Below are 12,716 nucleotides of genomic sequence, written 5' to 3'. Positions count from 1 at the left end.
ATCCGCACCGCACTATTTGGAGAACCCACTGGTCGGAGGTTATGAGAGGCCACCTTTGGTGAAAGAATTTTAACCTCCCTCCGACCGGCAGATCGTCCGGTACGGACACTTGTAGGGCGGCTATGTTCCCGTGGATCCAGTCAAAAGCCCGTCCCCGGCTTTTGCTGTGGAGGCGCAGGGGGCTGCTTAGGCGCACGCTGTTGACGAGAACGAGCGCGCTGGGGCTGTCCCTGTGCCTGACGAGGCCTTCGGGCCGGCTGGTTGTACCTACGCTTCGCAAAAGAATAGGGTGCAGCCTGCCGGGCCCGGGAAAAACGTCCACCTGTAGAGGTGGATGCTGAAGGCGCCCGGTGGGAGAGCTTGTCGAGAGCGGTTTCCCGCTGATGCAGTTGGTCCACCATCTGCTCGACCTTCTCACCGAAAATGTTATCCCCCCGGCAAGGGACGTCAGCCAGTCTCTGCTGGGTGCGGTTGTCCAGGTCAGAGGCACGCAGCCATGAGAGCCTGCGCATCACTATACCTTGGGCCGCAGCACGAGATGCCACGTCACAGGTGTCAAAAATACCCCTGGACAGGAACTTTCTGCACGCCTTCAGCTGCCTGACCACCTCCTGATAAGGCCTGGACTGCTCCGGCGGGAGCTTCTCGACCAGGTCCGCCAGCTGTTGCACATAGGTCCGCATGTGGATGCTCATATAGAGCAGGTATGACTGGATGCGGGTCACGAGCATGGAGGATTGGTAGGCCTTCCTCCCAAACGAGTCCAGAGTGCGAGACTCCCGCCCCGGGGGCGCCGAGGCGGTATCCCTCGAACTCCACGCCCTCTTGAGAGCAGAATCCACGACCGCCGAGTCATGGGGCAGTTGGGGCCGCATTAACTCTGGGTCAGAGTGGATCCTGTACTGGGACTCTGCTTTCTTGGGAATGGTGGGGTTAGTTAACGGTCGCACCCAGTTCCGGAGCAGCGTCTCCTTCAGGACATTGTGCAGCGGCACCGTGGAGGACTCTCTAGGTGGTGATGGATAGTCGAGGACCTCGAGCATCTCGGCCCTCGGCTCTTCCACAGAGACCACGGGGAAGGGAATGCTGATAGACATATCCCGCACAAAGGAGGCAAAGGAGAGACTCTCAGGAGGTGAGAGCTTCCTCTCCGGTGAAGGCGTGGGGTCCGAGGGAAGGCCCGTAGACTCCTCTGAGGAGAAATATCTAGGGTCCTCCTCTTCCCCCCACGAGTCCTCATCCTCGGTATCGGACATTAGCTCATGTAGCTGAGTCCTGTACCGGGCCCGGCTCGACGTCGAGGCACCGAGGTCTCGGTGTCGTCGAGCGGTGGACTCCCGCGCCGGCGGGGACGGAGCTCCCTCCATCGACGTCGACGGGGACTCCACCTGCGTGGCGGTCGAGACCGGCACCGCAAGCGGCGGCGGTGTCGACAGCCCCGGCGCCGGGCTAGAGCTCGCCGGCGCCACAGTCATCGGCGCCGAGGGCGCAAGCACCCCCGGCGCCGGCACAGCCTGGCGCATCAGCCCTTCCAGGATCCCCGGAAGGATGGCTCTGAGGCACTCGTCCAGGCCCGCTGCCGGGAAAGGCGGTGGGGCCGGTAAGGGTGTCGGTGCCGGAAGCTGCTGGGGGCCAGGAGACGGCACCGAGGTGCCGGAACCCCGACGCGTCGGTACCTCCACAACCGACGGAGACCTCTCCTCACGACGATGACGCTTCGGCGTCGTCTCCTCTCCGACATCGGGATGCACCGAAGGCGACCGGTGACGACGCTTCTTGTCTTTCTTCCGATGCACGTCACCGGCGCCGGAGGGCATGGAGGAGGAGGTCGATCCCCCTCGGTCTCGAGGTACCGGGTCAGACAGGGTTCGGTCCCGCGGCCCACGAGCTGAGGGCGTGACCGGGGCCGACTGCCCACGCGGCCTCTCCCCACTCTCACCGGAGGACCGGCGGACCGACGGGACCTGTTCTCCTGGGGTCGCTGCCATCGGTGCCGAAGTCTCGGGCATCGATACCGGTACCGAAGGGCCGGGCGTCGATACCGATGCCTTCGAGGTCGACGTCGAGGGGCCGGCGCAAGTTCCAAAAAGACGGTCCCGCAGAACTTGCCTCGCAACCTGAGTCCGTTTCCGGAGACCGAGACACAAAGAACACGACTTGAGATTGTGCTCCGGCCCGAGGCACTGGAGGCACCAAGCGTGGGTGTCGGTCTGCGAGATCGGCCGGCCGCAGCGACCACACTTTTTAAATCCACTCGGGACCTTCGAGGACATCGACGGAAAAATCGCGTCGGCGAAGTCAAAGTCGTCAATGGTGGCTAAAATCACACCACGAAAAACAAACGACCGAGCGGCCACTAGGCCGCAATGTGGCGTCCCCGCTGGAAGCGAGGGAAAAAAGGGAGCGCGTGTCCCACACGCGCAGGGTTTCTTTTTTTTTTTTTTTTTTAAAGGAAACCGGGCGATAACTAAAACCGAAAAACAAAGTTAGAAAAAGCACGATCAGCGTAAACGCGATCGAACGATCCGGCGGCTGAACAGAGAGAGCGCAAAACACGACTCTCTCCAGGCGCGGAAAAAAAGGAACTGGCGGGAGCGGTCGCGCACGGGCGGGAAGACGGCCGCGCATGCGCGGTGGGCGTGCCCTGCGTGCCGACCGTCCCGCGAAGCTTCTTTCCGGTTGGTGGGGGCTGCCGCGGACGTCACCCAGTCGTGAGAACAAGCAGCCTGCTTGTCCTCGGAGAACCCATTGAATATCTAGCCTAGGAGATAGAAAGCTATTGATCAAGACCTGGGCCCAAGGATGCTGATACAAGAAATTATAGCCAATATCTGCCCAGAAAACCCATATCATGGCAAAACTGCCCAAAGATAGGACCAGGAAATTGTATCAAAGGCCTTTTCTATATCAAACCCTATCAGCATAGAATCTTTTTGGTCACTCCACAGCATTTCGTCCCTTAACAAAGCAAGCCTGATGCTAGCCCACTAAACAGGGAACTATATCTGCCAAGCAATTGGCCAAAATTTTAGAATAAAGCTCAACATCTACATTTAAAAGGGAAATTGGTCGATATGAAGATGTCTGCAGCAGATCTCTGCCCTGTTTAAGAATGTGAATAATAGTAGCACCCCGCATAGTCTCTGGTAAGATGTCTTGTCGCAACACGTTCTCATACACAGCAAACAAAGTAGGAGTGACATGGTGAGTCAGTATTTTATAATATCCTACAGGGAAAGCCGTCCGGGCCCGAAGTTTTCCACGAGGCAGTAGTCTCAATTGCATAACGAATCTCACCCTCATGTAGTTGAGAATTAAAAGTAACTAAGTTATCCCACAACTTTAAGAAACAGACACCCTTCAAAAAGGCTGCCTGAGGCGGAGACTCCACCTCTTGCAATGTATACAGTGTCATAGTAACTGGAAAACATTTTGCAAATAAAAGAACCGTCTGCGACAGGATGACCTCCCAGGTCTCTGACTATGGGAATAAATCTATGGCCCACTTCCACGCATACCAACCACATGAGCATGTTCCAGCTCGATTACCGTATCTATAAAAGCAATGACGCCGATACTGGATGCCCTGTATAGTATGCACATGTAGGAGTTCATTAATGGAATGCTAAAGATATAAATATTATTTTTTATTGGCTGGGGTTCAACATTTAGCTAGTTCTCACTGTGCCTTATTTAACTGGTCATGAAGGCACAAAATATCCCGATTAAGTTGCATCTCCCTATGATGTAAATAAGAGATGGTCTGACCGCCTCCCAAAACAAACCTGGTTTATCTGTCGATTATTCATGCTATAGTCTTCCCACATAGCGGCGAGATATTGGTGGACGGTTACATCATAGAGATGTAACGGCAAAGCAGACTATGTGCTTTTCAAGCTACAGTTAAAGTAAGGTGAACCATAGCATCATCAGAAATGCATCCTGAAACTATCTCCACAGCTTTAACAGCCAAGAAAGCCATCTCGGAAATCAAAATATAATCTAATCGACTCTCACTACGATGGGCTCTAGAGATAGAGGTAAAATCAAATTCTCCTGGGTGGAGAACTCTCCAAACCTCAATTAAACTAGGACATGATAAATCATCCTCCCCACCCCCAGCAAGATCTGACAGCGGGGCTCAAGGCAACTCTTTTTCTGTCCCACCACAAGTCCACCACTGTATTAAAATCACCCCCCCCCCCCCCCCCCAGCAGAATAGGACAGGACAAATAGGGCAGAAGAGTCTGAAATAGCGAGACAGAAAAAAAGAGCTAAAAGTGATATTAGGATGTCTCAGATCATTTAATTATGGCTTGAGATCCCAAGAAATAGAGTGACCTTTCTCCTCCTCAAACTAGTGAAACTTCTGATTCCACATTCAAGACTGACTCATGTTTAGGAAACACATGGTGCAAGATGAGCAGTAGGCTTAGTCGTCTCCTTCAATTTAGACTTTTGAGTCATGGCCAATGCACAAGAAATCAAAAGGTTGTAAATTCCTGCCTCTAACCGGGTCGATAATCAGGTTTATAAAAGATATTAAAGAGGCCGAGCGGCAGCAAGGGAACTAAGCAGACATAATGGAGAATGAAATCACTTCCAGCTCCTCATGGTTTCAAGTTTTACAAGGCTTCCAATGGAAATTCCTGCACTGTTCAGTGTAAATGTACTGAATGCCATGCCTGCAGGTATACATGAAACTCCTGCAGATACAGTATCATGAAAGCTCATGTACTAAGGTTCAGTTCTTAGGTGCCATGGCAGTCTGACACCTGCAATTTACTGAGCCCTGATGTAAAGTACTAATCCATTACATGACCCTTAAGGGCAGCTTAATTTCCTTCAAAGAACCTCTTTAGTTCTGTATTGTGTTATAAGTTATTCCAGAGAAAATGGACCCCAAGTAACAGCAAAACAAGAATAAAAGTTTATGAAAAGAAGCATACCTCCCACCTAAACATCATGGAAGAGACCATGTTTGGCTGTCACTATTTATGTCCATCTCAATCAATTCTTAGATGCGCTGGTTCTACAGATAGGGGCACTGACTATTTCTCTGGACACTCCAAGTGATTTTTAGCCTAGTGGAGTACAACATGGCATAAGAGTTAACCATTCTTGCAGAGTTCTTCTTTCAACTGGTACCAATAAATGTCTGTGGCACTGTGAGAAGGCAGGAGTCCTGTTAATGCATTTCCCCAAACTTCTAGACAATTGTCATAATATACTGCTTATCTCCAAAATAACACAACCTAACAATCACAGTGCCAGAGAACGATGAACACGGTCTATTTTAATTGATTCGTGGCTGATATATTTAGAATTGTAAGGGGGGGTGGCACTATGAAAATAACTCAACTGGCCTTTAAAAAAAAAAAAAAAAAAAAACTTTCCATCTTTTTTTTTTTGGTAGGCCATTATCTGTATGCTGTTCCAATGTCTTCTACTCTCTAAAATCATCCTGTTCCTTGGCCTTGTCACTGTCTCACCCTCAACTCACTTTTCTGCAATGGTACAGTAAGTGACTCTTCGATCTCCCCCATTCCATCCTCCGCTTCTTCAACCTGTGCACTGGTCTTGTTATGGAAGAAACTATTTTGGCAGCTAATGAAAAAACAGAAGCTAAATGCAAATAAATATATCTTGTAGAAAAATATATATTTCCTGTTGCAAATCCAAGCTAGTATGAATTTCAGTGGACAAACGATCCAGGACCTATTTCATTGCAATGATCATATCTGGGAAGAAGAAGGAACTCACAATTTCACACATTCGATTGCCATTTTGTCATTTGAGCCCACCTTCCAGATGCTTGATTTTTTTTGATGGTTAGTACCAATTAATAAAAAATGGCTTGTTCTACCACAGATATTCCAAAAAAAAAAAAAAAAAAAGCCCAGTGCTAATAAAAGCATTTCTTTTCAAACTTTATTGCACATCTTTCTTAAAAGTATCACAGACTGACCGACTTTTAAGAAGGATGTGCAATAAAGTATTATAAGTCTGAAAAGAAATGTTTTTATTAGCACTGGGCTTTTTTTGGAATTTTATTGAGCAGCCCCCATTACAAAGATCACCTCTATTGAATTCAATTAGGTTGTTCTACCACAGAAGCACATATATGTTAGAGCGCACTTTAGCCATTTGGGCAGCAACTCTATAACCTAGGTGCTAACATTTACCTGTAAATATATGTAGAATTTCTATTTCTTTTATTCAAACGGACCCGTAGCCACGTTTCGCCAATTAGGCTGCTTTAGGGGTAGCGATACAAAACAGCTAATCGGGGGCAGAGAAGGCTTAACCCAGCTAGTACAACTGACCATCCAAGATGACTTCAGTATCCGTTTCCTCACAGGACGATAAGCATCAGCTTCATACTTCTACATCCACCTCTCATATAGCCCTCGGGACGGCTCTGGTTTAACCCCCCTAATGAGGAGCTTATATTTATTCTCACCTTAATTCCAAAGTTCTGTAATTGTCTTGCAGCTGCTAGCCCTGCTGGGCCAGCCCCAACGACAATGACGGATTTCTTGAAAGGGAAAAAATGAATAAACGAAATCACAAGTTGAACTTAAAAGATATTTTATATGTTATTTAATGTGTACTATTTGCTAGAGGGCTCATTTTTATGTATTAGCAAACTTAACTGGGCATCACTGGGTGGAGCAGGAGTAGCATGCTAATGTATATGAATATTTTAGGAAACACACAAGTACAAATGTAGAAAACTGCACACATCTGCACCTGCCTCAGAGCATGTATAAATAAGTGCATCGCATTTGCACACTAATCAGCTGGATCTTAGAGCTTATTTTCTAGCAGTGCTTTAATAAAACAGGAGCCTTTCTGGACTCCTCATACAGGCAACCTGTTACAAAATCGGGCTCTAGGCTGCACATGCATTCATCCAAAATACGTTAAGATTAAAATGCACGATGGGGGCAATTTTATGAAAACAAATATCCTAGGGTAACCCATGTAAACGTACTGAAGTGACAAGGAGAATGCTTTTAATTAACCCATGTGTAGTGTTCAGGGTGGAGCGCGGCAGTTTTGTGGTTTACATGTACTATTTCTAAAATACATGCATATATATGAACATTTATGCACATTTCTGAGCAGGCATGTATATACCCATGGCTTCAACCTAGCAGAGATTTCTGACATTTTGCTCCTAGTATTCTTTTTTTTATACAGATAGGTGCCTACATGCTTTTATGAAACAGGCTGAAAAAAGGTGCCTAACTTGCCCTTCACCTACAGGCAGCCGTTATAGAATCACCCTCTCTGCCCCTCATTCTATATTTTCCGGCATACATTGTCAAGCTTAACATGCAAAATTATGCAAACAGGTTATAGAATACTGCCAGTTAGTTGGCTAATTAGGTGAGAATTCTGGAGTTAATGGGCTCTAATTTAGTGTTACATATGTATTTGCACTTAGGTGCTATTCTATAATGTTGGTGCCTAAGTGCTACAGTGCATAACCGCTAGAGAGGTGATGATTGAGTGGGTGGGGGGAGGACGGCATGCCAAGTACCTATGCACTAACCTTTTTAGAACACTGCCAGTTACGCACATAATTGGCGCATTTAGGTGCAAGTATTGACACCAGCCTTTGACACAGTATAAGTAGTCGAGCCTAAATGCCAACTTGTGCAAAACGTTAATTATGCATGTAATTGGTGATATAGAATCCATACTTAGCACACATCCTAGTGCCTAACTTTAGCTGACCTTCATAGAACGACCTCCATACATGACTAGACATGAAGAGGGGACTTCTATAAAAGGGTTCCTACCTTGTGCACCAGAAAAGCACATAAATGATGACTATTTTACAAAGTATATATATATATATATATATATATATATATATATATATATATATATATATATATATATATAAATAATGATAAAGTCACCTCCAGGATATTTGGGTTAAGGCAGTTTCAGTCTGAAATACAAGTCCCAGAAGGCATTGCAGGCAAGGAGCCAGAGGGTGAGATGAAGAACCCGGACTGGACTCCTAGCTGCAATCGGGGAAGACATGGGTGTAAGCTGGCAGGTTGTGTAGAGTGGCTGCCACTAGGCGGAAAGAGAGTTGGGAAACCCTGTGTGCAGGAGCTCATCATTGGTCTCATTAGTCTAATGCTTAACTCAGCTGGTTTGGGTGTGAGGAAGCTAATGGTAGGAGAATGACTGGTGGTGGTAGCGGAAGCCAGGGATTGATTAGGCAGGTGGGAAGGAGTCCCAGCAGAGTGGAGTTCAGGTCAGTTCAGTTCAGGACAGAGAAGCAGAAGGAGAGAAGCAGTTGCAAGCTGAAAACCCTTGGGCAGGGAGGTCCCTAAAGTATTTGCAGGCTAAAAATCCTTGGGCAGGGAGGTCCCTAAAGTACTGAAGCAGGCTGAGATTCCTTGGGTGAGAGGAAGTCCCAAAAGTATTGAATTCATTGTGAAGCTGATGCAGGGGAAAACCCTTGGGTAGGAGGAGTCCCTAAAATATTGAACTCTCCTAAAGTGGATAAAGAGCCCAGACTGGAGCCTGTAAGCCTGTATTGAATCCTGGTATGTGCTATGCTGCTATTGGAACTGTGTACTAGAAACCTGCATGGAATAAAAGTTCTTAAGATTGAAGTTACTGGTGGACATCTGTTTCTTCACTGTACCGGGAGCCTGTGGCTGGAGGAGATTGTTCTATCCTTGGCTGCACAAGAGAGGTACCTGGTTACAATATATATATTTATACATATACACACATATATATATGTACACATATATATTTATACATACATACATACACACACCTGCCCTTACAAACCAACCCTCTACAACCCTCTAATGAGTACCATGCACACCTACTGCGAGGCTCACACAGAACGTCAGACATTTCTAGCCACTTTTACACATGTTTAATACCCAGTGTGCCTAAGTCATGGCTCTGCCTCAGCTCTACACCTTGGAATGCCTCCACTTATTCTAAGTAAAGTTATGCGCTAGAGGCAGTTAGTATATATTTATGTGCATATAACCCCAGCAATTTTATATTTGTGTATTAGAACACCATTTCACACACAGAAATCAAATAAATTAAAGTCAGTCTCTCTCTGTATATCTCTATATCTATCTATATATATATATATCTATATATATATGAGAGAGAGAGACAACATTCGCAATCTTGTTAAAATCACACTGGAAAAATTGACAAACGCAGGGGTAGATATAATGCTGCAGCGCCAGAATGGTCACAACTAGAGAATATAAAGGGGACAAAGGGTGGGGGAATCAAAGAGTAGGGGGTATTCGGACTGTTGGGGGGAGAGGTAAAGAGGGAATGGAGGTGTTGGAGGGCGGGGGGGGGGGGGAGGGAAGGAAAGGTGGGAAGGAAGGAGGGATAAAAGGGCTTGAAGGAAACTGTTAAGATAAAAAATAAGTTGTAATTTGTTCAGAGCCAGAAGCTCTATGTTGTACTTGAGATGATGTTTCAATAAAATGTATAAGTTAAAAAAAATAAATAAATAAAAACGCACTGGAATTCAAGTTTATTTCTTAAAAATACTACAAAGCCATGACTACGTACATTATGATACTCTTTTGGGAGGAAATGCTGGCCAGAGCGGGCAGAGAGAATCCCTGTGTTGACCAGTCCTTTTCTGGTCATGAAGTGTAGTATCTTCTCCACCTCTTGCACACAGCGGATGCGCACAAGCCCTCGTACCATTATGTGATGAGAGCACAACTGTGGGGTAAGAGCTTCCTGAATGTAGAGAACAAAAGTGAAACAAAATTGGAACTCGCTCTAGATATAATATTCGACAATTACCAGGTACTTTGAAAAGGCCTAGTGGCTGCAGCATGGGACTACTATTTAGCAAAAGTGCTGGGCCATAAGTTCAAGAATCCTCTCTACCACAGAGACCTGGGGCACAACTACGAGTGAAAACACATTTGACTTACCGGATTTTCCAGTCAAAAACTTTGTTATTAATTTAGATACAACACGTTTACAAGGAACACAGGACAACTAAAGAGTTCCATGCACACAACTGCCCACACTGATGCTGTCTCAATTGACATTAATAAAAGAAAAGCAATAAAAAAAAAATAATCTCTAGCTAGACAGTCACCAAACAATAAAATTAAGCCCTAATTGTGAAGCTAATCGTTAGCAACAAATTATTGGTGCTAATTGGCTCATTAGCCAATTTAGTTGCGAACACATCTCAGGATAGTGATCCAGATATTTGCACCCCATTTACAGAATGTGGGGGTTAGCGTGCAAATTTGCATAATTTATAGAATAATGTTAGTTATGTGGATAATGCTAATTAGCAGCTAATTAAGTTAACTATCAATTATTGGCACTAATTAAGTTACATATGTAATTGTCAGTATAAATTAGTCTGAATTCTGCAAACTGCATGTTCATAATGCATAACTGCAAGGGGGCTTGGGCATTATAGAATTGGTGCTTAGTGCGCATCTTCCTGGTGCCTAACTTTCGAAGACCCTTTGAAAATTAATCCCATGAGATACTAAAAATTGCAAACAGTATTTAGCAAAGGGTTTTGTCCTCCCTATAACATTAGGCCCATCAACAGAGCAATTCTGGACATGCCCCACCCTGGTTTCTGGAGTATTCCGAGTGGACAGTGCAGGGGCGTATCTGCATGAGGCCACAGGGGCCTGGGCCCCTGCAGATTTCGCCCTGGCCCCCCCTCCCGTCGCCAACCCTCCCCCACTAATGTTGTTTACCTTTGCTGGCGGGGGACCCCAACCCCCGCCAGCCGCCGAGGTCTTCAAAGTTCTTGTTCGTCGTCCTCCGTGGCCATGCTGTACCCTGTTGATTCGGAGTCTGTCTGACGTCGCACCATGTTGTACGTGCGTACAACGTGGTGCGACGTCAGACAGACTCCGAATCAGCAGCGTACAGCATGGCCACGGAGGAGGACGACGAAAAAGAACTTTGAAGACCTCGGCGGCTGGCGGGGGTTGGGGTCCCCCGCCAGCTGAAGAATTATTTTTAAAAGCAGGCGGAAGCGGACCTCGGCTGGCGGGGGTTGGGGTCCCCGCCAGCAAAGGTAAACAACGTCAGCGGGGGACGGTTGGTGGCGGGAGAGGAGGTGGAGAGAGTCGTTGGTGGCGGGGGGGGGCTCTGGCAATGGCGGGGGGGGGGGCTAAATGTGCCCCCTCCCTCTGGCCCTGGCCCCCCCTACTGCCAGTCCAGATACGCCCCTGGGACAGTGAAAACTCCACCTTGAGCACCCCATCCGGTACTTACCCTTCTCATCTTTGCTCCCTAGAAGCAGGGCTGTTTTGGTTATGTAATCCCAGTGTGGTTGCTACAACTGCTTATGCCACCTACCAGCTTCTGCGAGGTGGGTGGCCAAGAGGATTTAGAAAGCACAGGCAAATGCAAGAGGCCAATGGTGTTAACGATAAGGGCGGAAATGTTTGTCTATGTTTATTAAAATTTGATTGTATATCCAAAAACAACAGAGCAGATGTCAACATTTGAAGAGAAGCTGTTGTAATGACCCTTAGAGCATTTATGAGAACAGGATCCCACTATCCAGAGAAAAGTATCAGGGGTTAAAGATATGAGTAGGGAAATAGACAAAGAGTGAATTAAGCAGTTTTCCAAGTTTCAGTGCATGGGCAAGTGTATCCCGTGCAGATGCTGGAAATTTTCTGAACGTTGTCTGAAAGCTGTAAATATCTCTTGTGCAAACAGAAAAGGAACAAAGTTGAACTTAAATTTTTAGCTTTGCTTATCTCTGAACTACTAGAACACTGCATATGTACCCAAAATTCAACGTATACATGTAATCAGTATCTGTTTACTGATTATAATAGTGGGACTTTACCACCTAACTGCAGACTGTTATTGCTTTATTGATTACAGTATTTGGACTGCTGAACTGTTGATTTATATAACACCTGTCAGAGGCTCTTCAATAAAAGAGCAAGAGTGACAGGGTGGGTTGAGTCAGTCAGGTGTCAATTCACTAAGTGAATGCTGTGACTGCTCCCAAAAGCTTTTGCCATTTAACTAACAATTGTTTGTGTGTGGTATTCTTTCTATTGGTCTCTCCCAGGAACAAGAGGCAAGGGCTGAGCAGGTGTTCTGCCTGAGTAGATATCCAAACAACTGCTACCACTGCGAATGAGGTATGTGTGGTACATAGGACCTGTCCTAGCCTGTCCCCAGCTACCCACATTGTGATAGAGCTGCTAAGATCAAGGGAACATAACCAGAAATAACCTGTGGGCAGAACTACTAGCCAGTTCTTTATTTTAGTTACAAGTCATGGTTTTACCCCACTGCACATGGCAACGTATGTTTCTGGTTTTCTAAAGAAAGAAAAACTGGGGGACAACTACAAATACCATTTACCTTCTAATTAGCTGCCCATCTATTTATCCCAATGACTCTGTATTACCCATTTTGTCCCATCTATATCTCTCAACTGCACTTGCCCCCTTGTCTGCCTATTAAAGTGTTTCATCATATTTTACAAACAGCATGAGCATCATCATACAAATGTTTGACAAACCTGCTGTACACTATCTTGGGTGAATTTCTTTATAAAGGTACTTAATAAATCCCAAAACATAAATAAAAATATAAGAACAAGTTCTAAAGTCTGGATGTTTTCTACAAACGTTAATTTTAAATTAGGATTGACGATCTGGTATTTTACA

The 12,716-nt window shown here is 46.1% G+C and overlaps 1 protein-coding gene across 1 annotated transcript in view; it reads right to left on the bottom strand.

Annotated features, from left to right (window-relative positions):
• The window catches only part of KDM1B (lysine demethylase 1B), a 173,600-nt gene that overhangs the window by 96,634 nt on the left and 64,250 nt on the right, over positions 1-12,716 (bottom strand). The window contains 2 exon segments of the mRNA XM_030211446.1: positions 6,464-6,538; positions 9,592-9,768. Coding sequence (XP_030067306.1) covers positions 6,464-6,538; positions 9,592-9,768 — 252 coding nt within the window.

This window comes from Microcaecilia unicolor, chromosome 1 (genome assembly GCF_901765095.1).
Source record: "Microcaecilia unicolor chromosome 1, aMicUni1.1, whole genome shotgun sequence".
In the NCBI taxonomy this organism is placed as follows: Eukaryota; Metazoa; Chordata; class Amphibia; order Gymnophiona; family Siphonopidae; genus Microcaecilia; species Microcaecilia unicolor.
Note: the sequence above shows the minus strand (reverse complement) of the source record. Positions and strands in the feature narration are given on the sequence as shown.